Below are 24,418 nucleotides of genomic sequence, written 5' to 3' on the forward strand. Positions count from 1 at the left end.
CATAGAGGCAAAGAAAGTCTCATTAACAATGTAATGTTGGTAAATACAATCCACCTTAGAACTCTGGTTCATGAAAATGTAATAATAGAAGCAAGGGTATTTTGAACACAGCTTTCAAATAAGGGAGTTTCGAGTTTGAACTCCGTTGTCGCTGAACAGAGTTAAGTAAAACAGCACATTCGCGGCTATCTACGTTCGCTTTACATTACTGTCACCAATAGCAAATTTTGCAAAGAAATCTTAAACAACGCCGAGGTCACTGGGGTTGCGGTGATCAGACAGAAAGGGATGATAACACACTAAAACTCTCAACCTCTGTTGGGTTTGAACTCCTTTGTCGCTAAAGAAAGTTAAGTAACACTGTACCATGTGACCCCATACTCCCTAAAGCGCACGCCGCGCTATCTACGTTCGCTTTACATCACTGTCACCAATAGGAAACATTGCAAAGAAATCTTGAACGAGGCTGGAGCAGCTGGGCTTGCGATGATCAGAAAAGAAGTGATGTCAAAACACTAAAACTCTTAACCTTTGATTGTAATAATACGTCATACACACGCATTACCTTTATCTAACGTATGCACAATATAAATCTAACCAATGCATGAAACAATTTTATTGCTCAATACTGATTACATAGTTCAGCATGAGAACACCAGCCGTGAGGCCAAACATGCCTACGAACACGGCGAAGTCTCCAAAGGTGGAGCTTGTCTAGTGTAGGCAGTGATGTAAAGCAAGCGTAGAGAACGCTGCACATGCGTTGTAAGGAGTATGATGTGAGTGTAACTGTCAAAAATGTTAGGCAATTCTTGCTGATATGAATTTTTCGATCTCGTGTCTTGGGGTTTCACGGAGGTACAAATGACATCTCTTTCTTCTAGGACCTTCTAAAATTCACAAAGATTCAACGCCTGAATTTACTCCATCTTTAGACTTCTCTGAATAACTCTTTCAATGTATTTTCAGACTCCCATGTTATGTCTACCATTTGTGACAGGTCGCAAGGTACATTAGGACTTTTTTAACCTTTAACGTTAAAAGAGTTCCAACTCGAACCTATAGTAATCTTTCACTGAATCTGACAAATTCCTGTATTTCTCGTGCTTTTTGTGACAATTGTGGAATTGGAGCTGAGTATAACGGTGTATATTCCATAATTAGTTAGGCGGAGAGCCTAATAGGTGCATTGAGGCGGCAATAAACCATATACCTGTAAGTTATGAACACCTTCTCTCCACCAGGGTCCCGTCTAGCAAAACAGTGGCAACAAGCACATGGTGTTCCGTTCATGGCAATACAGAGTGAGTGAGTGCTTGGAGTTTAACGTCGTACACCACAATTTTTCAGTCATATGACGACGAAGGAATCCTTAGGGTGCATGTACGTGTAATGTGGCTCCTTGCTGCAGGACGGATTTCCACCGCTTTTTTATCTAGTGCTGCTTCACTGAGACGACTTACCGAAGGCAAGTAAGCCGCCCCGCCCGAGCCATTATACTGATACGGGTCAACCAGTCGTTGCACTATCCCCTTCATGCTGAACGCCAAGCGAGGAAGTTACAACTCCCTCTTTTAAAGTCTTAGGTGTGACTCGATCAAGGATTGATCCTGGATCTACCGGTCCCAATGCGAACGCTGACAATGCAGAGTGAAGACATGTATCCCCATGGTAAATGCTTATGACGTATAGCACTAAAGCATAAAAAAAGTTTAAAAGTTTCATATCTCTGCTTCGGTATCCCATCTGGAGAGGTTTTCGTCAAACGGGCACTATTCTCTGTTCTGTTTCTTCCTCATACAGGTCCTTTTCCGAGTTAGCCGTCACAGTTATCTCCCTTTGCGCCATTTTCCTTAGATCATGTCTGGAGAAATGCTCTATAACAGCTGCTCCAAATCCATCCCCTAATATGTTGACGGAGGTCCGGCAGCGCGCTCTACAATAGGCAGTTAAAACACCAGAGTTGTAATGATCTTGTACAAAAAGTGTTGCATTTATACGTCAGAATTAAGGGATGTGAAATTTCTTAAAATCTATGCGTCGAAACAGACATTCATATATAGGCCGTCAACCAACAAGGACGACCCAGGTCAAAACTCGCAAGGCTAATTCCCAAAACGACGTTTAAACCAATCCCCTAAAATCTAAGAAAGTATAGAAAGTACGAAAATAGGACGGAAGAATGCAAAGAGAAGCAGTCAACAGTTTTCAACACGCAAGGTTCCAGGCGACTGAATGAAAGCAGTATTCAAATCGTGCTACACTATAAGCTGTCGATAAAAGCTACGAAATACGTACAGGAACCAGTCGACAGCGAGCAGAGTGCTGATGTCGTCCGTGGGCAGCCCCATGGAAGTGAGGATCATAATCATGTAGATCACTCCGGTCCCCGGAACTCCGGCTGCTCCCATCGCGATCGACAGGGATAGGATACTGTGGAGAGGAATGTTACGTAAAAGCAGAATGATGCATGAAACGTTTTTTTTTTACTTATTTTATTTATTAATATGTCGTTTAGGATATAACCTAACGTACAAAAGGACAACAAAAATTCTCAGCTTTCTTTCTGGGAGGTAGCATGTCTTTGAACTACAATTATCCTGAAGCCACTTCTAGCGCCCAGTCTGGAAATAAAGTAGCTTGCATCGATGACGTCAAAGGCGAAAGTTGTCAAACGACTTTGAGGAAAAGTCTGAATGAAGGCATTGAAGTGGTACTGCATACCCAGTGGGTTCATCAATGACGTTAGTTGTAAAAGTTTGCGACCATTGATGGAATACATACCTTAAATAGAGGTGTTAATTAAGTTTTTTAACATAACGTTTTTCAATGCACTTAAAACCAAAATATTCGTTCTAGAGCTCCTTTTCAAGTAGTCTTAAGGTTAAGTTTGTTATTCTGGTTGATGACCGCTCATTTTGATACAGGTGCATCTTAAACACGTTTGGAACAAGGCACGTGACGTAACCACTATCGGCTGGAGATTTATATTTCTGAAAGCAAAGCTAGGGATTTATGCGTCGAGACATTCGTATGCCAGCCGTCATCCAAGATGGTTGATCCAGGTCAATAATCGCAAAGCCAATTCCCTCAAATTACTTTTTACACAAAGCATCAAAGGATTTGTTTAAGGCGAATGACTGAAATCAGTATTTAAATCGTGAACCATCTCAGCTGCGCTTTGATTGCAACTGTTCACACATTAAATGTGGCGAGCTATTTCAACACGATGAATATTAAACCGGATTATACACAATCGTCAAGCAGTGCACCAGGGGTTCTCGCTGCTCTGTCCATATTCACTTACAAGAGAACTATACTCATTGCAAAACTTAAGTACCTTAGAGTGAAGGCGTTTGATGGAATAACCTTGACACATTAGTTTTTGCAGTAATAACTTGTGACTTGGGTTGAAATAATTGTCATACAACACACAGGATCTAACAAATGCTACACGGTGAGATGTGTACACGCCATATGCAGGACCCTTCGGTATATTGCTGTCCAAGTACGGATGATTTACAATGTCAAAATTGAAATGATCCCTCTTGCTGTAAAGTCTGCGAGGAAAAAAATCGCTTTGGTCTTTGTAGAAATATAGATCCAGACAACATTGAACCAGCTGGAGAATCTGTGGTTTTCTTTAAATCCAGCAAAGTGGGTAAACATCTTTCACAGTCTTTGCTCAATATGGATTGGCTAAGGCTAGCGGAAAGACGAAAGAAACTCATCTAAGATCTAACAACACTGTCGAGATTCCCAAGTTATGTGTTTAGGCGGGAACAACTTGGAGTGCAAACAGGCGGGAAAGAGCATGCGTTCGGTACATTCTTACCTTATAGAGACCAGCTGCCCAGCCGACAGTGGAATTCCGTTAAGCTGAGCTATAAAGATGGCCATCATGGTGAAATAGAGACTGGTGCCGTCCATGTTGACAGTGGCCCCTACAGACGCTATCAGCTTGGTCACTCGCGGGTTCACTCCATTCTTTTCCTCGAGGCACTTAATGGTGACTGGCAGAGTGGCACTACTGTGAAGAAGATGGAGATGTAACATAAAAACAGTGTCCTCTAGAAAATGCCCAAGGATTACCAAAGACGAAAGTTCTTATGAAAGCTATGTGTTTTAAAACTTTCGACTGAACCCTACCTGATAACATCATGCGTTAAGAGACAAAAGCAGGTTTGAGCAAGTATTTCATGTGAATACGGGTGTATTACATTATGGAACGCCTTGATGTAGCGCTCATAAACATGTATGGATCAGGACTGCACATAGTGTAACACACATGGAATAAAGGTCAGAATGCACTCAAAGAGGCCACCCGTAATGTAATATTTATTACAATATGGATGGAAAATGCTATTCATTACATAATAATGCAACACTATACAGGTAGAAACTGCTGTCTATAATGTAATAATACGGGTAGCAAGTGCTAACCATAGTGAAATAATTATTACGTTTTGGGATTTTATTACACTGTGGGTGTCTACAGTCCTGGACCGAGCGCCTTAGCATCGAGAGAGTCTGCTTCATAGCGGATGTAATAACGACCTCATGGAAAGAGGGCAAATGCAGTCATTTTGGTATTAATCAGTTTGACCTGTGAGTGGGTTAAATGGAGTGCCGACGTTCTACTTATTCTGTATTTGTAGTTTTAATTCGGGATAAAGCATTTAAAATCATTGTGAAGGGTTTAGAAATTATTTTCAAAGCTTAAAAAATGGAGGTAATTTGTTAACGTTTAAAAATAATTTTGAAAATCAGACAAACACGTACCTCATCTAATATAAAGACCATTACTCATGTGTAAAGCTTACCTACTCTCAGACCCAAAAGCGAAGAGAATAGCTGGTATCATACCAACTAAAAACTTGAGGGGATTTTTGCGTAGGAAAACCAGGTATAGCAGAGACAAAACAATAAAGCCGTGAACAAATAAGCCGACCACCACTGTCACAGTGAAAATGGCCAAATCTTTGAATGTTTTTGTTGGGTCGTCCATCTCCGCTAACTTGGATGCAATGAGAAAAGCGATTCCAACAGGCGAGTACCTGTAAAAACGAACACAACCACGGCATGAAGAACAAAGCACACATGCAAACCACACATCTTTTTATGAATCTTCGAGCAAACCACCATCATGAAATCGGTAACCTGCAAAAAAAACTGCTTCGTATAAATAATAGCTGTCTATAGGTTAGTGTGTTCGTATGGTTTGAGCCGAGAGCAGGAATATTTCACTTCAGTTCTAAGTTGGCAGTGACTTTCTTAGGTAAATGAATCGGAATGCCAGGAATAAACCATCGATCTTTAGTAAATAACTAACTTTGCCACAAGGTGGCCGGATTTAAAAATCGTGTATCAATAATCTACAATAGTCAAATAAAGTGCCTCACATTCCAAATGCAATCTTTTGTAGAAATTTGCGAAGAGATATATCTAAAAGCGCTCAACGAGATTATTGCTCGAATGTGAATACATGTAGTTTTCATCAAAACATACCATTAATATGAAAATTATAATGGAGTACACGGGAATCGGTGACTTTTGCAAGACCTGTCTACAATATGTTGATTCTTGTGCAGTGCGTTGCTGACTTTGTTGTAATGAAGTACAGAGTGATATAGACTACAATTTTAACTACCGTATTTCACCTAAAATTTAGTTGTTTTCAAGTGACACATTTTGCTTAATTCTAATTGATTCCCCCGCCATATACGACCACTTGCGTATTTTTTGTGAAGACGAGACTAACTGTTGGCATCAAAAGAATCATTCTGGAAGTGCAGTTATACATACAAAATACAATGCATCTATTGTTGATATGTCTCTTGTTAAAATGACAGGCTGCGTCTAGCGTCCAAGCCAGTCATTCAGTCTGAGATATAAGTGGAAATGTGGAATTACTCACCAGATGAAAATTGCCACGAGCTTAAAACTGACAACTCTCAGAGCCTTAAAGAAGTCTAAGAAAGGCTTGGCTTCGTTTCCAGAAGCGGAAGTGACGCAGCCAAACAGTATGGAGGCTACAACCAGGCCCATCATGTTGATACCATCCACGTTTTCAACGGTCAGTTTTACTTGTCCTCGCTTCTTTGCATCTTCGTCTGAAATTTCAACGAATTTTAAATTAACCTGAATTTACAGTCTGTCAGTGATATCTTATGAATCGCCTAGTTTTGTTGTGTGAGCGATGATGGATATTTTGTTGTTAAACCGTATGTACCTTGACATGTGTAATCAAGATAATTTACTATTGGTCTATACAATCTTTGTGCTGTATCTATAGATTATGTGCGCTGGAATAATCTGCTACATTGACAATACATTTTAGCAACGCTTAAATTTAACAGATAAAGGCAGACATAAAACTGCAGTCTGGGCTCCGTTTTTGCCGAGCACACGTAATCTGACCTATACACGTATTTTCCGTGGAATCCATTAGGCTGAGTGATAGCTATGTTCACGTTTAGTGATAAGTGCACTTTGGGAAGCGGGAAAAAAAGGACTAGAACATGGTTTATTTTTGATTTTTCAAAATGTATTCTAAAATTAACGGCACACAGTTTTAATGAACACAAGGCTCTAACAAACAAGAGACAAACACCTCTGCCAGGTTCTTCTACAGCCGCAGTACTTTACCTTTTGTCGTCACGTGGGCTCACTGTGAATTCATTTTCAGCTCCTGATGGCATACCTGTACACACGGAGTATGTATTATTTCCTGCGGATGGTCGCGGGTTTCACCCGTTCTCTGATCGGCTCTCTTCCACCATAATGCTGGCCACCGTCGTATACGTGAAATATTCTAGAGTACGGCGTAAACCACAAATCAAACAAATAAAATAAGGCTCCGTTACAACGACCTAAATGATGCTATTTTTTATTTTGTTGTAGAGAAAGGTGCAATGTACATGTAATGGTATAGCACACGTAGAGGCTATGCGTCATTTACGTGAGAAATCTCATGGCGCATTTTCTCATGTATATGACAATATATACGCATGTATGTGATCTATTTGGTTGTTTCTTTCGAGACATGGTCCAAATAATTCCTTGTCGTCATATGGCTGAAAAATTGATAAGCACGACGTTAAACCACACACACACACACACACACACACACACACACACACACACACAGACACACAGACACACACACACACACACACACGCACACACGTACACGCACACACACACACACACACACACACACACACACACACACACACACACATACATACAAGGTCCCTGGGATATGGAAGAGGCCGGATGCAATCTCCTCTAACTTGATTGAAGTTGGATAAAAACAATTTTATTTTTTTCATGCGCGGGGCAAACATACGGAAATAGACAGTTTATTTTCTTCAGTGACAAGCATGGAAATCATATACAGTAAGAGTGAAATAATACATACTGCGTTGTGTACACGAGCTTCTTCAATTTTTTTTTGAGATTTATTTTATTTAGGTGTAAACATCTATAAACAAGCAAAATAAAAAACGGACAAAAAGCTTTCTTTACACATAGAGCTGAATGAACAGGAGGCAAATGTCTTATAATCGTTTTAGTTTTACTGGAATTCCACCTAATGCTTATTAATGATTCACATTATTCCCTATGTACCGGAGGCCATGTAGGCAGCTTACAAAACGCCAGGTAGAAATCATGCGATGAACCGCACGAGTTTCCTCCCCTGGATAATTGACATCATGTGTGCAGTATTGTTTCTTTTAGCGAACAGAAATAAAATAAGTTTAATGTATTTAAAATACACATTATGAAGAATATAACTTCCGTTTTCCCTAATTTCAGAATGATCACATTGTCAAAATACGGTTTTCATGTGCCCCGAGGAGAATTTCTGTTCCATGGTTGTTGTTGTCCTTTTTCTGGTCTATCGGGTTAGAATGGCTGTGTTCTGTGCTCATACTGGGCCTTATTATGACCACAATCTACTGAAGATGAAAGGAGCTAAGATATGGGACAATATGCTTGTCTTACCACTGACGTTTTTCACGGCGTTCAAAACTGACGAAAAGGAAGACGAGTTGCCAATAGTCGTCTCTCCATCGCCTATCACTTCTCTAGTCTTCTTCTGCATGAAAAGTAACATATGTATGAATGAGCATATAAATGATCAGTGTTTGACGTCACTTTAATTGCCTTTATGACAAGCTTGGCCAGAGTTCTGAGGTACCAATCTGCTATTACAATGGATATGTGGACAACACTGTGTCAGTAATTCATAGACCAATGATGTGCAATAGATTGCTATTAACATAACTGCAATTGTTTTACCTAACTCTGATTAAAGTATACTTCTATGAGCATTTACAGGGAGTTGTAAAAACAAGGTTGATTCCTTTCTTGGTCACTTTCTTACTTCACAAACTGTCATGGTGAACACATTAATCAATACCACGTGGCAATAGTTGCATTTATGTGAACCGTTAAAATAAAACTTGACTGAAGAACATATAGATTAATTGACAAGAGGCCGGATTTCAACATAACGTGTGACCATTTGCCACTATTACACTGTTGTTGCAGCTCTGGTTTCGTTGTCCATGCTACATTCTACTCAGTGTACTCGGACGGTTTCAACAGCGTGCGTGGTGCTTCTCATGTAGTGACACTGCGCTAACATATTCGGATAGCAATGCTAATTGGAGACACGCTTGTTTGATCTGGTCGACTTAAGGTTGATTCATTGATAAACTTTGTCTAGAGGACTGACAAACGCAGTTAACAAACAGCTAATCTTAACTTTGTAACTCTCATTTGTATGTATAATTAATACTGAGAAGAAAATAACTAGATAAACTATAACGTTTTTCATTTGGCAGAATGGGGAGACTCGTTTTTCATAAGCAAACACCAGAACCCAGATGTAGTTTCATTCGACATTCGGGGAAGCGCATTTTGTTTGAAATCCATGACGACAGGTGTTAATGCAGACAGTGGGACTTGATAGCTGAGTGTGCTGGTGTCACGAGTTCAGTACTGTGATCGGTTAGTCAAAATAGTATTGGCAGCATCTTCCCAATAAAAATAAGTAGTATAATGCCGGTTGTAAAGATTTCATACAGCTTAAATCTGAGTACATTTTGGAACAACGTGCATCAAAGCGCTTACCGACTGGAAGCATGAATCCCAGTGCAGTTTGGAACAACTTGCATCAAAGCGCTTACCGATTGGAAGTATAAATCTTAGTACACTTTGGAACAATGTACATCAAATCGCTTACCGATTTGAAACAAACTTCAACAAGATTGTCCGGGACCATGTTCCTGTGAAACATAATTTAAGTTGATGTTATGGTGCAGTCTTTCGATATATAGACGATAGACGTACTTTTCACTTGTAGAATAACCTTAACTTTGCGAGGCATGTACGCCAATACTTCATTAAACTGATGATACTGGCTTTATCTGTATATCTATATACTGAACCATTGATGTTGCAGGTTCCCACCCAGTCGTCGCTGGTCCCTTCCACCCCACACATAAACCAGGCTGCCGTCATATTGCTGAAATATTGGTGTGTACAACGTAGCTCCAAATAACCAACCAAATAAATACATACGATCCTGTAGAGTAAGTTATATGTGTTTTGAAGAAATGCATGTATTTCTTTTACATGCATATTTATTAAAGACTATGATGGATTAAATCGATGATACTGTAACACCCGACAGTCTTGAGAGGCCAGATGTGCATTTAAACCTTGTCGAAAATGAGACAACAGCATTTTAACAGATAAACCAACCGCAAACCATCAAGCCATTTCTGGTTTCGAACATGCACTCATTTTTAAAAACTGGTTATGAGTGGTGCTGAGAATCATAGTGACTGTACAACCCATTTAGCCTGGCACCACGTGACGCATGCGCCAGAAAATAGATATTACTATGCGTTACAAAAGGTAAGTGCAGCTAAAAAAGGTAACATGCATAAATTGTAACACCAATGTTTACCTGAAGAGATCCATGAAGGCGAGGCCTGGATTTGAGGATGGGGAGGGGATGTCAGAGGCCAAGTTTGGCCGCCCACCTGTTCTATCCCCCGGACGGACCGTCAGCACTAATATTATCCCTAAGAGAGACGCAAGCACTAGGGTAGAGATGTAATAGGTCAGAGCCCGAAGACCAATCTTTCCTGAAGACCGGATGTCGATTTCGGCCGTAGCACACAAGAGACTTGACACAACGATCGGGATTAACAGCATCTTCATACTCTGCAGAAAAAGTTCCCCGGGAAAACGAAGGTACACGATTTCTCGCTGGGTCAGTTTGGGGTCCATAGAATTCAGGCCTACCCCAATGGCGACCCCAACAAGAACTCCAACCACCATAAGCAACACCAGCAAGTTGGACTTCAGGAAACCCACGAAACATTCCCTTGTGATAGTCTTGGACAGTGATTTGCTACCCCTCTCTTCTGCGTTCCTAACAAGGTCACTCTCCGGATTAAGGGGCTCCATCCTATAAGAATAACCGCTTTAAAGTAAAAGCCAAAGTAAAGTTGTATGAAGCGTTCTTCTACTCCCACTAATAACAGTTCTACTTGTGGATGGAGAGAAATACAGCGACTGGGCTTTACTCTATCGAAAAGCAGAAGTCCATGAACACGTGACTCAAAAATACATCAACGACCTCATCGAAAGTGTCGCGCTGTTTGAAACAATTTCCCAAATGAAGTGCAAGTGAGACACCTTGTGAATTAGGTGGTGCAGTCCTCTGTATCACATTATTCCGCATTATTTAAGTCACATTCTGTTTCAGAATTTAGGTGACTGGCAGTACCCAGGTAACGAATGCTGATCACCTTCACAATGCTGGTTGCACGCTTGGGTGGGTGCCCTACAAACGGGCGTTTGTACTAAATCACACTTCGTCTGTCCACCAGAGCAAATCGCACCAACCTCCCGTCGAGTAATTTGAGTCAAAAATGTATTGTTTTTTGTGAATCGGGTGACACTTGATTTTTCTTGCTTGTTGAATCTGCTTTTCTGGCAGGTAAATAATCCGTGAACTATGAGGGACAATGCCCACCTAAATCAAGTTGGTCCAAGTCGTACTATTTTGTTGTTACTAAAGGGGTTTAAAGGCTACAGGCATAGGTCACAAGCGCTGCGGAGTAACAGCGGAGACTGATTTGTTTTTACTCGGCGAATGCGTCCATTTCCCAAGGCCAATGTACAAGGTAACAAGTTAGCCAACGTTCACAGTCCATATATTGTGCTTGAGTACAGCGTAAAACACCAAATAAATAAATAAATACATAAGTCCACAACTTGTGGGACAGACAAATGTGAAACATTCTGAAATAACAAGGTATAACATTTTTGGATTCCTCGTGACAAGACGACTAATTTGATATATGTTGGAACAATTTGAACAAATTTTAATTTTGACCCCTATTTAACCTTTATTGACCCCTTCCCGAAATGCACGGGACTTTTGAGGGGCAAGCCCAAGCCAAAAATGTTCAGTGTCCACGAGGGAACACAAAATCATTTTCCAACCTTTGTTTTAATGATTTGGTTACGTGACCTACAGACTGGTCCTCCGCTATTTGAATTCTTATCACCTCATTATGCGGAAATAATGACGCTTCAACTAACAAGACTGTAGCCAAGTCTTCCACTGGGAGAGCCCCTGAATTTCGCACATCGCAATTTTTGGCTAGGAACATGGTTTCATCACGTACACCTTTGACATTTTGGAGGACACAGCAGGTGACAGCACCGAGATCTAGGGAAATCAGTGTAATGATTCAGCGATTAATGTGGAGCATAAGATCGGAACAAGGTCATCTGATATTAGAGCAGTATAACGTTACTTCACCGCATGCTTACCTATGTATTGCCACATGAAAGTTACAGAAAAGATCACCTTTGAATCAATTTCCAATCACGAACTGAGGACTAAGCTCCATACCTGACAGTTAGTAGGTTTTTCAGGCAGACTTGGACTGCACAGTCAACATATTACATGTCTTAAATATGTCTGTTATGGTCTCAACTACTGTCATCTCAGGAACTCAAAATTACCCTGTACGGGCAATATGGCTAACAAGAAAATATTAAATATAGTTTCAAAAGCTCCAGCGTGGAAAAAGTTTGTTATACCTTGTCGTTTTGATAAATTAGAGTAAAAAAAACCCCAATTAAATGTGTGCATTGATTATCACTGACCTTATTAAAACGTTCATATTTTAAACCCTTTTTTTTTTAATTTAAAAAATTAGGAAGACAGGAAAATCGGCAGTTACGGACGATTTCTTTACTTAAAAGAATTTACCTGTATCTACAATTTTGTGTACAGTGGACATTATAATCGATGTAATTAGATTATTGCCTCGAACAAGAACATTAGAAAATGGAAAATTAATTATACGTTTTATAAAATTATTAACATGTAGCTAAAATAATATATCAAACTGATGTATTTGGAGTTTCTGTATTTGTAGCTTTTGAATGTTGTTTAAATTGTGATGCTAAGTTTGAAACAGGTTTTGAATCAAAAAGAAACAAATAGTTTGCGTACCAGCTTAATCGTGATATTAAAATAGTTGTTGGGGTTCGGGGAAGAGAGGCAGAGAGTGAAAAAGTGGCTGATTAATATATATATAGCAATAACGCCATATATTCTAACATCGACGCTTATTCAAAGTTCATCAGAATAGGTAGTATTGTGAACCCCTTGCGCATATGTAAGACTTTCTGTAAGATTTAATGTTATATAGCATAGCACAATGCTAGTATTAGGTTCAAACCTTTTGAGGGCTACTCTTTTTGATCTGCAGGAGTATGTGGTGATCCAAATTCAGAAGTCTAGAACCTTTCTTCCAAAAACAGGAAAACGTAAGAAATCCCATAGATCACTGAGACTGGGAACCAATAAGCCCCTTCGTACAGTTGTAATAGTGCTTAGTTCAGTGTTACCAAAATCCATGTCACAAGGGTTCTGACCCGGCGCTGTGTTGCACAAATAAGATTGGCGTGTTTACATGTATGTACAGGTTGTTTATATACCACGTGATACAGGGACGACTAGTGCTCTGGAGTTCATTATATGGCATTCGCATGTATAGAAGACGAAAACGACCAAACACCATGATGTGTTATATACAACTGTTAGCAATACAAAAATACAACTGCTAGCAATACAATTACCGTCCATAAAACATCAATTGCAAAGGGTTAAATGCTTTAACATAGCATGAGTGTGTTTGTTTCGAAGCAAGAAAATCCGGTCATGCTCACTGGAAACAGCTATTTTGTGTAAATGACAAACGAGACGTCAGATCCGACATTCATATACCACTAGTAGAACACAAATTGGGTTTCAAATCAATAATCTTAAAATCCATTTCCAATAGATCCTAAAACACTTATTCCCAAGGAATATATGGACTGCGCTTCTACCACTACACACCAAAGGCATACTCCTTACTGCGCTTGTGCCTCTCTCTGCGCACGGTTTACAACACCGCCACCACCAGATAAGCCTGACCTTTGGTAGGCTATTTAGGATTAGCCTCACCACTGGTGTCCTCGCGCGGAACTATTTAATCAACAATCGGCAATAAACCTGTTTCGTGTGAAAGAATACCAAGTGCATAGATAAAGAGAATGGGTGTGTTTAAAGTATTATTTCAAACAAAGATTGAGTTTTTGGTGTTTTCTGACCTCACTTAAGGTCTCATTACCGTGACCCCAGTGTTGTTCAAAATTAAATTTTGGCGAGGGTCTGTGATTTACTCCAGTCTCCTCCATCCGTTTATATGCACGCTATCATGGAGACAATTATATCTACGCATTGACAGTTATAATACCTGAACATCACATGTAGTTGTAGGATAACTCTGGAGGAGATTTTGTAGCACGCAATATAAATATATATAGCACGCAAAATGTAAAATAGATAGATGTCTAAATGAAGTTAGAATTACTGGCGACCAATTTCACACTGCGCCATTTGAACATCTAGCTGAGTCATGATCACTTCCGTGGTGTCTTGTCGGTTTAAAAAACTGCGAATAATCAAATGTTATGCCATTCGTCTAAAACTAACTCTGCTTAAGTCAAAATTTATTATATATATATATATATATATTATATATATATATATATATATATATATATATATATATATATATATATATATATATATATATATATATATATATATATATATCCTCATGGATTATTTTGAAGCATTACATTTGTGTATTAACAAAATTCCAGTGTTGTGTCTGATGTGCACTGATACACAAACATTTTTCTGAATTGTGAATACATCTGCATTCTGTTAGACAGGTCGGAAGCTACGTGATCTCCGGCGTGGGTGAAGAAAACGGTCCTCCTAACCTTATTGCATAGAAAATGCAATGTGAGTAATTCTGCACAGCTTTCGTGACGTTATTTTGAAGAAACTAGGCCTTTCTGGTTGTTAGTGAAGTGGCAAAATGTGGGGTTTTTCCCAATGCTGTAACATTGGCGGGCCATTTTGTGTAGACACAAAGGGGCGGTCACGTGACCTCTAACTCCCGACCCGTCTTACACAACGAAAAGCTAGAAAGAAATACGGGTGACTTTGTCGGCAGACATCAGTCTCGATATGACCCTTTCAGGTGGATTGTATTTTTATCCGAATAACATGTACTGTAGATTTAGTTGGATAAAAAAACTTTCGATTGCCTTCCCATTGTTTTCGCGCACACGCATATATGATATTACTTCCGACTAGTCCAATCGTCTCCATAGTTGTCACGTGACAGAGGTAAGTAGACGTCCTTGGAAACATCACGTGACTCGTAAATAATGTGTTTTGATTGGTTTTCAACATATCCTATAATTCCCCAACTCATCGGCTGATCTGTCCATGCTTCGTTGCATGTTAGTTCTTCCCTCAATACAGTCGCACACAATTGGTTTCATGGACAACGAAGTGCAAAGTCATTGTGTGTGAGTCTGAAATTCAAAGTTTTAATTCCGTTAAATCCTTTAAAAGCAAACTGAAGATTTTCACGTTTTTATGTGTTCTTGTTTGTCAGTTTGTTGTTGAACCTGTATCATCGACTTGATTTGATTTGATATGATTTAATTGTTGCAGCGTTGGATGGCGGTCAGTTTTATATGTGGAAGAAATGGGAGTACCTGGCATAAACCACCTACCTTTGGCAGCTCTATCTTTGAATTATATATGTAAAGTATATAACACAAAAGCTGTCAACACTGTCAGAACCAAATCTTGATATCATTGATCTACGGGCATTCAACTGGGTGTCAAGAAAACACAGTGAAAAGCTGTATTTGAAAAAAAAAAACTGCATGCTAATATCTGTTAAACATCACTTAAAATTGGAGAACATAATTTTATCTTGGTATTTATTTATTTATTTTATTGGTGTTTTAATGTCGATAGTATGAGTCTTTAATAATAAGGTGTTTAATAAAAAACATATTGCATCAGAACGGATTCCAAGACAATCCACGAAAGTGATAATGGCGGAAATGTGTTTTTGCATCCTAAATATATTCATGTACCTTTTTGCGAAACTTGAAATGATTGAAACGATTATTCCTGATAATTTTTTTACATTTATAGCTTTTAGGTACTCGTTCATATATCACACTGTTTTAACCCTTGATACCAAAACATTTCCATTAGCGATAATTTTAACAGGGTAAATTCATCATTAGTCATTACGTGTTATTTGTCAGGTCTTAGTTATCTTGTACAAGAATACATGTAGCTTACTAAAAATACTTTGCGAAAATACAGGCATTGTCAAATATATAACAACAGAAGGAAACGTTACACACGAAAATGACATAACAGGACTCTTAGAGCACAATATTACAGACCAGTATTTCTCAACATTTATCATCTGTCTGCATAACTCTGAGATTCAAAGCAAAACAGATGTTTTTTCACAATGTCTAATTAATCAGGCCCCATTTCGTCAAAAACAGCATCAGATTTTAATTTAATTTTTGGCATGTAAATAATGACGTCATTAACCTGAGTTTAAAAAAAAAGCTTTCGATAATAATTGAAATAGAGATGTACAGTTTTTAATATAGTGAAAGTTGTATAAGCCTTCCCTCAAAGGTTGGATCCTTGTTTATTTGTTTATTTGTGAATTTGCTCAGGAATTCGTAGTGCATCTTACCTTCAAGATCTAACACCAGACCACTCTCAAATTTAATTTTGTCGCTTGCCTAATGGGCAAACTGTTGTTTTAATCAAGACAGATGCCACAACACAGCCTGGAGCGAAACCTTGAAAATAAAATTGACAAATAAAACAAACACCCGTTTATGAAGAGAGGGAAATCAACAGCTACACAATCCCAAGCAAGAATGACTCCGCCAAATAGCTGAACGTTTGGCAAAGTGCGTTCTACAGCAGCATAGAAAATGAAATAAAAAAATGTATGTCAACAGTTTTAGGTAATACACGTAACGTGTTAATTAGGATCCCATCTATTCTAGAGGTGCCTGAGGAAAAATTGTATCTTGGCTGTGGATACGCCTTCAATGGGCACTTTATTAGGATGTGCACATTTAGAAAAAGATTTCATAAACATCTGAATAATTATACTTTACTTCAGATTCAGTTGGGGTCGATAGTTTTAATTAAAGCTCAGAATAAATGGCCGAGAGCCTGTCTCACGTTTTTACCCGAGTCCTTTACTTAAGGTTGTATATTCATCGTGTTGAATGAGATTGCAAGGTTGGATATATGAACAGTAGCAATACAAGTGCAACTTATATTGTCACTGTTGTCCTGTAGCCCTAGATGTAATTGTGCAAGGACTGATGTGTTTTAAGACAGATTGGAATTATATGGGCGATCCCTTCTTGTCCATGTTCTCAATTTAAAATCATTCTCTTTTGATTATCCCGTCTTAAAATATTTAGTTATTATTGAGAGATTCAATAAAAGCATTTAAGCTAGGTTTTCTTTAGACTACCTCACTTTTGAAAGAACAATTTATCGACATACAAAAAGCACAGACATCTCGTGAAATTCTGACCTGTATAACAATTTCCTTCGAGTGATTAATTTCAGACATTACGCCATTAGCTCACTTACATTAATGCCGTCTTTCATTGACAGTTAACTTACCCTTGAGTTATAAATTCCAACGTATATCTGTCAACAAACCTCTTTTGTTAGGAACGTGTATAATATTCCCAACAAATATGCTGTGTTATGGGCAAAGTCATGCAGCTCAGCTAAGCTATATTTCATATATTCCATCTACCCTAACTTCGGAACCGTTTTCCACACAAAAGAGATATTTTCACTGCAGTTTATTCATCTTTATTTTATTTTGTAGACAAAACTTCATTGGTTAGGTTGGTCAGTTTCAGAGTTTCACAAAAAATATAATTTTGTGAGTCTATACAGACCATGCTTAAAAAAAAAGTTGAAATCAAAGAGTAAAATGAGATACATATTTTATTATCTACAACTGATGTTCTACCATGGTACATGATCTGAATACTGATTTCACTAAGTCGTCTAGAACATATCTTACATTTCTCCGACATCAGTGAAAACTGTTGACTGCTTCTGTTTGCGTGATACGGCTTAGTAAACGTGACAAAATAATGAATGAGTCAAAAATGAAGTTTTTCTTCAGTTTTCGGAGTAGTTTTAAATAATATTATGACAGTAAGAAAAATTAGGTTTTTCCATGTCCTTTCTTTAGGCAACACTGGGGCGTGAGGGAAACAGTGAGGGAAACAGTGCCGCTAGAGTATGACAATGAGACTGACAGCAAGCAGGACACCCTTCTCTTCCACGGGGCCAGCTTCAGTTCTAAGACTTGAGAAGATCTGGGTACCATGAACTTGTTATCTGCCCTGGGGTACCGGGTGGTCGCCGTCGATCTACCAGGTCAGCAGAAGTCACTCTCTTAAAACACAAATGTTAAAATGTCGCTATATTCCGCGTGTTAAAATTATACCATACGTTAACTGCTGTAAAAAGTGAGTGTAAACATTTTAAGTGTTAATTTGGCACGAGTGTTAAATAACAACATGTGCAATTCTTTTGTAAAGTGCTAAATTTTAGAAAATTTTAAATGTTTCCCATTATCCACCGTCAAAATGATGGATTCAACATTGAAATTTGCTCTGTTACATTCAAGTTTTAATACCTTTCTGTACACACACGTTTTTAATTTGCATATTTAAAAAGTCAGATTTAAGGTTACAAAAGTTAAAATGTCACCCTTTTATAAGTCTTAAAATGATACATGTTAAATATTGTGAAATGCTGGTGCCAACATCTTCACATGTTCCACAATGAATGTCTGCAAGTTGTAACATATATGCAATTCAACATTCAAAAACATCATATTTCTTAACATTTCTAATGAAGAGCACAACCCCCAAAGTGTTAATTTGACCTAAAATGGTGTTAGATTATAACATTTCCTAAGCATTTTGTAAGGTGGTGAATTTCTAACTGTATACAACGCGTTCTCTTAAAATTATAAATGGTTTCCCTCCTAAACCATTGCCAAAATGATAGCCATTATTTAGGTTATATACAGCATATCATTTTAAGAGAGCAGCTGTATGCATTAGTTTCTAATTTGCACAGATAAAATCACATTTTTGTCTTGAAATACATGTATACTCGATGTTAATATTGCATTCGTTGTGATGGTCTTCCCAATGTAATTCACCACGTCGTTTTACATCAAGTACTTCCCCTGAATTAATACACGAAACAGAACGCGATATGTCAGACAATTAAAACTTTGAATTGCATTACTCTGCATTTGAATGGTCGCATCTAGTCTACATGTATCCAATCAAGAGATTCTCTTGTCCTACAGTCCTACAGTCGTGGGTGTCCACCGTTTCCTCCCACCATAATGCTGGCCGCCGTCGTATAAGTGAAATATTCTTGAGTGCGACGTAAATCACCAATCAAATAAATAAATAAATAACCCGATTGTAAGGAAAAGAAAAGAAAGTAACAACTATGTCAGAGTCGGTATATTCGTGCATAAAATCAGGCCGATGTTAACATTCCATACAAACGAATGTTACAAGCCAATTAAATGCCTTCTACTTGTGCCTGTGTCAGTGGGTTACTACCGGTGAGTCTGAGCTCTCTAATGCTTCAGCTAAATTAATTGGATCTGGTCCAAGTATTCGAAATAGGACACCACCCACTGGATCTATCGACCGGAAGACTGAAAAGTGAGACATGTTTGGCCGAAAATGATACATCAACTAAGACATGGCGGTCTACACGCGACTCTCTGGTATACATAGGCTTATTATTTAAAAAAAAATTGCTGGTCGACAAACAGCAAACAATATGATCTCTTTTAAGAGTACATAGGTGAAATCTTGTGAGTTGTATTTCCCTGGAAAATCTCTGTAAATTGGTAACTAAAGAGTATCTGCCTTTGTTCGACAAAGGGGTGTCGCTGTTTAAAATGTTAAAATTTTTTTCACGTTGCGAATCCCAGGCTTCGTGACCAGTGGGGTCGCGTGCTCGAATCCAGCTCTCGCTTTTGCGGCTGCAGCTGTACGAAGTTTGGCAGGTACCTTTTGAAAGTCGGAGGTTGACTCCGGACACTTCGGTTTACCCCACCCATAAAGCCGAACGTAGTCATATATAAGTCAAATATACTTGAGCTCGGTGTTAAACATCAGTCAATCAATCAATCAATCAATCGATCGATCGATCGGTATGCCACACCACAACTACTCGTATAACACGTGGAATTTCTATTTTATCCAGGTTTAGGGCGTCTCCTGCCTGCCCAGGTGACTGGCCGGGTGGAGTTTGTCCGCGACCTAATCCCAGAGTTCGGTTTGAACTTGCCCGTTCTTGTGACACCATCGATGAGTGGAAGTTACGCCTTGTCCTTTGTGTTCCGCGCCTACATTCAGCTCCCTGTAAAGTCAGGGGGGGGGGGTGGATATTTGCCTCGGATGACGTCATAATTATTAAAAAACCAGTGGCATGCTGGAGAATGGGCGTAGAGAGTAATTTGTTTCACAGTAGTTTCGCCAACGTGTGGTTACAACAAACTCCACGCAGTAACATAGCCTACACTACACTCTCAGCGAATAGACTACATTGTGTTTTAAAACAAAATTTCTTAACATCCAGCTTTAAAACAATACTGCCATGAGATGATATACTTCGAGAGATAAAATAAAAATCATTTATTATGGTTATATTATATTAAACGTGTTGAAACGAGTTTGGAAACAGGGTTTACAGTAAACCGATAGTAGCTTAGGTAACTGGTGTCGACGTCCGTCGACATATGCTGAGCTTAGCTCAATATTCAGCAAGCTACTGTCTTTTTTAAACAATTATGACGTCACCTGATGAAATAGGTTCTTGCCGTCGAAACTGAGTTTATGGACTTCAACATTATGAATTAGGAAAATTGGTCTAACTTAGTTTTCCTTGCTGTAAAATAGACATTCAACATATCAATTCTTAGAGCTTATGTTGTTACGTGTCACTGACAAAAGGCAATTTTGGTAGTGAGTATGACTGATTTTACAGACAGATGAATGTAGGCGGCTCTCTAAAAGAAACAGACTATAGGAAATTATTTGATTTGATTTGATTGGTGTTTTACGCCGTACTCAAGAATATTTCACTTATACGACGGCGGCCAGCATTATGGTGGGTGGAAACCGGGCACAGCCCGGGGATACCCACGACCATCCGCAGGTTGCCGCAAGACCTTCCCACGTACGGCCGGAGAGGAAGCCAGCATGAGCTGGACTTGAACTCACAGCGACCGCATTGGTGAGAGACTCCTGGGTCATTACGCTGCGCTAGCGCGCTAACCAACTGAGCCACGGAGGCCCCCTACAAAAGGAAATTACCAAGTTCACACGACTGAAGTATAAGTGTGTTGACACATGGTATTCGTTGACCAAAGCAGTTTCATTACTTTCATTCAGTTAAATGGTCATGACGTTATATGTAATAATTAATGGGTTAAGGTTAAGAATAATTACTAACGTAAGGTGGTGTATAATTACTGACTTAAAATGGAAAATAATTAGTGACCTAACGTGGAGAATAACTAGTCACATAAGATAGCAAATAAGTACTGACCTAAGATAGAAAATAATTACTAACCTAATTAAGGTGATGAATAATAAGAGACCTTAAATGGAGAATGATTAATGAGCTAATGAGTGAGTGAGTGTTCAGGCTTTAAAGTCGTAAGTTTTCAGTCATATGACGACGAAGGGGTCCTAAGTGTGCATGCCCATGTAATGTGCCTCCTTGTTGCAGGACGGATTTCCATTGCTCTTTTATATAGTGCTGCTTCACTGAGACGACTTACCGAAGGCAAGTAAGACGCCCCATCCAAGCCATTATACTGATGCGGCTCAACCAGTCGTTGACACACAAGTTTGTGCCCTTGATAGAAATCGTCCAATAGCACAATGTCAGAATGTAATGATCTAAGGTGGGAAATACCAACAAGCAGGAACTGTCCACAAGCGCCATAGAATACGCGTGTTCAAGACAGTCTTTGTTGATTTTCTCGGAAAAGGGAAACTTGGCAGAGTTCGAAAAGAGCAAACTTGGTAGTCTGGACTGAGCAAATTTGGCGAAGTGCGGAAGGAACAAACCTGACAGATTTTGGATAAAGCAAATTGGAAGAGCTCGGATAGACCAGATATTATATTTAGCTCAGAAGGAACACACTTGATAAGAGTTCTGATGGAGCAAACTTGGTAGCCTGGATGGAGCAAACTTGGTAGCCTGGATGGAGCAAACTTGGCAAAGTGTCTAATGTTTACATACATTAATTACCACTGCATTACTATACGTGAAATTGAGTCAGTCGACTCATCCTCAAAACCAGAAGTAAAATTCGAGAATGTCCTTCCAAGCTATTCAATATCTGTCTGCAAAATAAGAGGAATTTATGTGGAGTTGCACTCATATACAGGTCAAACAGCTTGATATTTATAGATAATTAATTTAACTCAGCACTAAACTGCTCTGTTCACTTCTTGGGTACCATGAGGATATCCGCAGGCTGTGACAATAAGTAGTGCCAATCAGCTGTATAAATTAATCTGAATTGTAATTTCAATTGCTTGCTAATACACCCAAATATCCGCTCCAGTGGGCGGTCGGCGCTCTCTCTATTGATTTTAGATTTACATGCACTTCGATCTTGAACTAAAGCTCGCGCGGATCGAGTCGCGGTCACGTGATCAACTTCACCGCTATGCTTTGTTCGCCAACGACGACACTGATAGCGGTCATTTGTACAGCTGACCAGGAGAAAGCGTTTGTCCAGACACACACAGAGCTGACCGCAAAACTCTGCCAACATGGCAATAGGCTTTAAACCAGGTGTCCTACTGACCAGTGCCTCACTGGCCTGACCAGGGTATATTAAGGTAAATACATTGTTTTATATTCTTTTATTTATATGTATCACTTCAAATAGACGTAACCCTGTAACCTATACTCGGCTCGCCGCGCACCTGCTGCTGACTGGATGGAGCATAAATAGAACAGGGTACACAATGCTTGCAGTGTCCAACTCCTGCAACACAGCCGATGAACAGACCCCTATAAATTGTGGCTTCAAGCGATTTTCAGTGATTCTTACGACTTACCCGTTTGTCCGACTGTGGTAAGCCTGTACACTTTTGAAGCTTGATCACTGGTGTTCTGATCGTAATTACGGTTTTAATCTGTGATATTGCCTCTTGCATTGTTGCGGCTGTTCTAGCGGACAACAATTGTATGGCTGGTGTTTAGACTCGTATGTGGATCGGTCAGTGGGTAACGTAACATAAGTGAGAACTTTATACATAGGACACGATTTGGTTTATTAAGTATTTTGTCGGCCAGTTAGTCATTTTCTGGATAGTAGGGTACATTAAGCAAACGATGAAGAGTATACACAAATAAATTTCCTTATTATAACACATCAGTGCTCATCTTTTTATAGGGATTGTCAACAACATATCAGATTTTTTATGAATTTATACATAACCAGGGGACACGCAGATTGTAAGAGAACACAAGTGGATGAAGCAACCCCAACTACCCTCTCCCAGAATCTGAACACTCCCCAACCACCCAGTGGCATCCCCGAGTCCGGCCGTCCTGCCTCCAGGGCACCCACAGCTGGGTAAGTCTTTCTTTCCTTTCATCCCATCTCATTATACAGATGTCTGAATCCACGCATTGTCTCGTTAGTCTCCCGGGCTATATACGTCTGTCACTGATAAGAAACTATGCCTGTCAGTAACAAATAATTAAACTTAATTATTTAAAGGAATGAATTGCGTATGATGTGAAAATCTTAAAACCAAACCTTTTGTAACTTGAAAAGCCCATGCAAAATGTATGCTATTGTAGCGTAGACCCAGTGGCTATCCAGTTTATTACGTTTCTCAACCGCGAGGATGTAATAACTTCCGAGTCGTCAACATTTCAAGGCACAGCTGGTATGGGAAATACCTGATGACACCTTGTTAGAAAATGTCTCTCCAACAGCACAATGTTTATACTCGTACCCATACATTCCCTCAGGTTCTGAGGCTGTATGTACGTTACAACCATCTGTCTCAGTCGGTCTGGACGTCAAATTTTGCAAACATTACATGCATTGTTATGCTCCGGCTTACCTACACGCCTGACATATGGAGCTATTCAAGCGGCTGACGATGGCATGCATTGTCTGTTCTATGGTAATAGGATGTTAATCCGCCAGGCGTCAGCGTTTACACGTAAAGCACATGTACAAACCTGTCTTCATATGAAGATGCTTTTACGGACATATGCATATGAAATATTCATTGACAGCATAATGAATGATTTGAGTTGTTCCCGGTTCACTGAATACGAAGTACCGTAAGAGAGAACATATGTACATACAAGAACAGGTTCAACATTCACATCGTAGAAATTTATGACGCAGTAATTTATGAAAATTAAAGGATCTAGTGCATTCCGATTATACGGAAGTAAATTTGAATAAAGCCTTATAGACCGATATTTGCCTGAAAAACTGTAGCAGTGCAGAAGAACTAGTTAAACGGTAAGTGTGTTGGATTCATTTTTGTGTGTTTCTCATAATCTATTTGAGCGTAGCTTCTGTCTTATACACTGGGTATACAAGTATAAGATGGCGATACTAAGCAGGCCATTGCGATTTCTCCCTGACATCGATTTACATAATGTGTACAGTCTACATATCTGACATAATGTCTCCAGTCCTACGTGGGAAGGTCTGTTAGCAACCTACGGATGACCGTCGGTTTCCCCGTGCTCAGTCGGTTTTCATTCCCCATAATGCTGGTCGCCTTCGTATGAGTGAAATATTCTTGAGTGCAACGGAAAAGACCA

The 24,418-nt window shown here is 39.3% G+C and overlaps 2 protein-coding genes across 2 annotated transcripts; one reads left to right on the plus strand and one right to left on the minus strand.

Annotated features, from left to right (window-relative positions):
• Positions 1–1,761: 1,761 nt before the first annotated feature.
• Positions 1,762–10,491, minus strand: LOC135470620 (excitatory amino acid transporter 1-like). Its single transcript, XM_064749656.1, has 8 exons — positions 9,986–10,491; positions 9,257–9,299; positions 8,011–8,104; positions 5,918–6,113; positions 4,824–5,057; positions 3,836–4,030; positions 2,299–2,433; positions 1,762–1,936 (listed from the first exon to the last, which is right to left on the minus strand). Exons 1-8 carry the CDS (start codon positions 10,489–10,491, stop codon positions 1,762–1,764), a joined length of 1,578 nt encoding a protein of 525 aa, XP_064605726.1.
• A 5,962-nt stretch (positions 10,492–16,453) lies between these two features.
• Positions 16,454–23,534, plus strand: LOC135470621 (putative protein-lysine deacylase ABHD14B). Its single transcript, XM_064749657.1, is given in 5 exon segments — positions 16,454–16,473; positions 17,742–17,929; positions 19,799–19,961; positions 23,064–23,198; positions 23,429–23,534. Coding segments are annotated over 5 exon segments (612 nt in total).
• The last annotated feature ends 884 nt before the right edge of the window (positions 23,535–24,418 follow it).

This window comes from Liolophura sinensis, chromosome 7 (genome assembly GCF_032854445.1).
Source record: "Liolophura sinensis isolate JHLJ2023 chromosome 7, CUHK_Ljap_v2, whole genome shotgun sequence".
Lineage (NCBI taxonomy): Eukaryota > Metazoa > Mollusca > Polyplacophora > Chitonida > Chitonidae > Liolophura > Liolophura sinensis.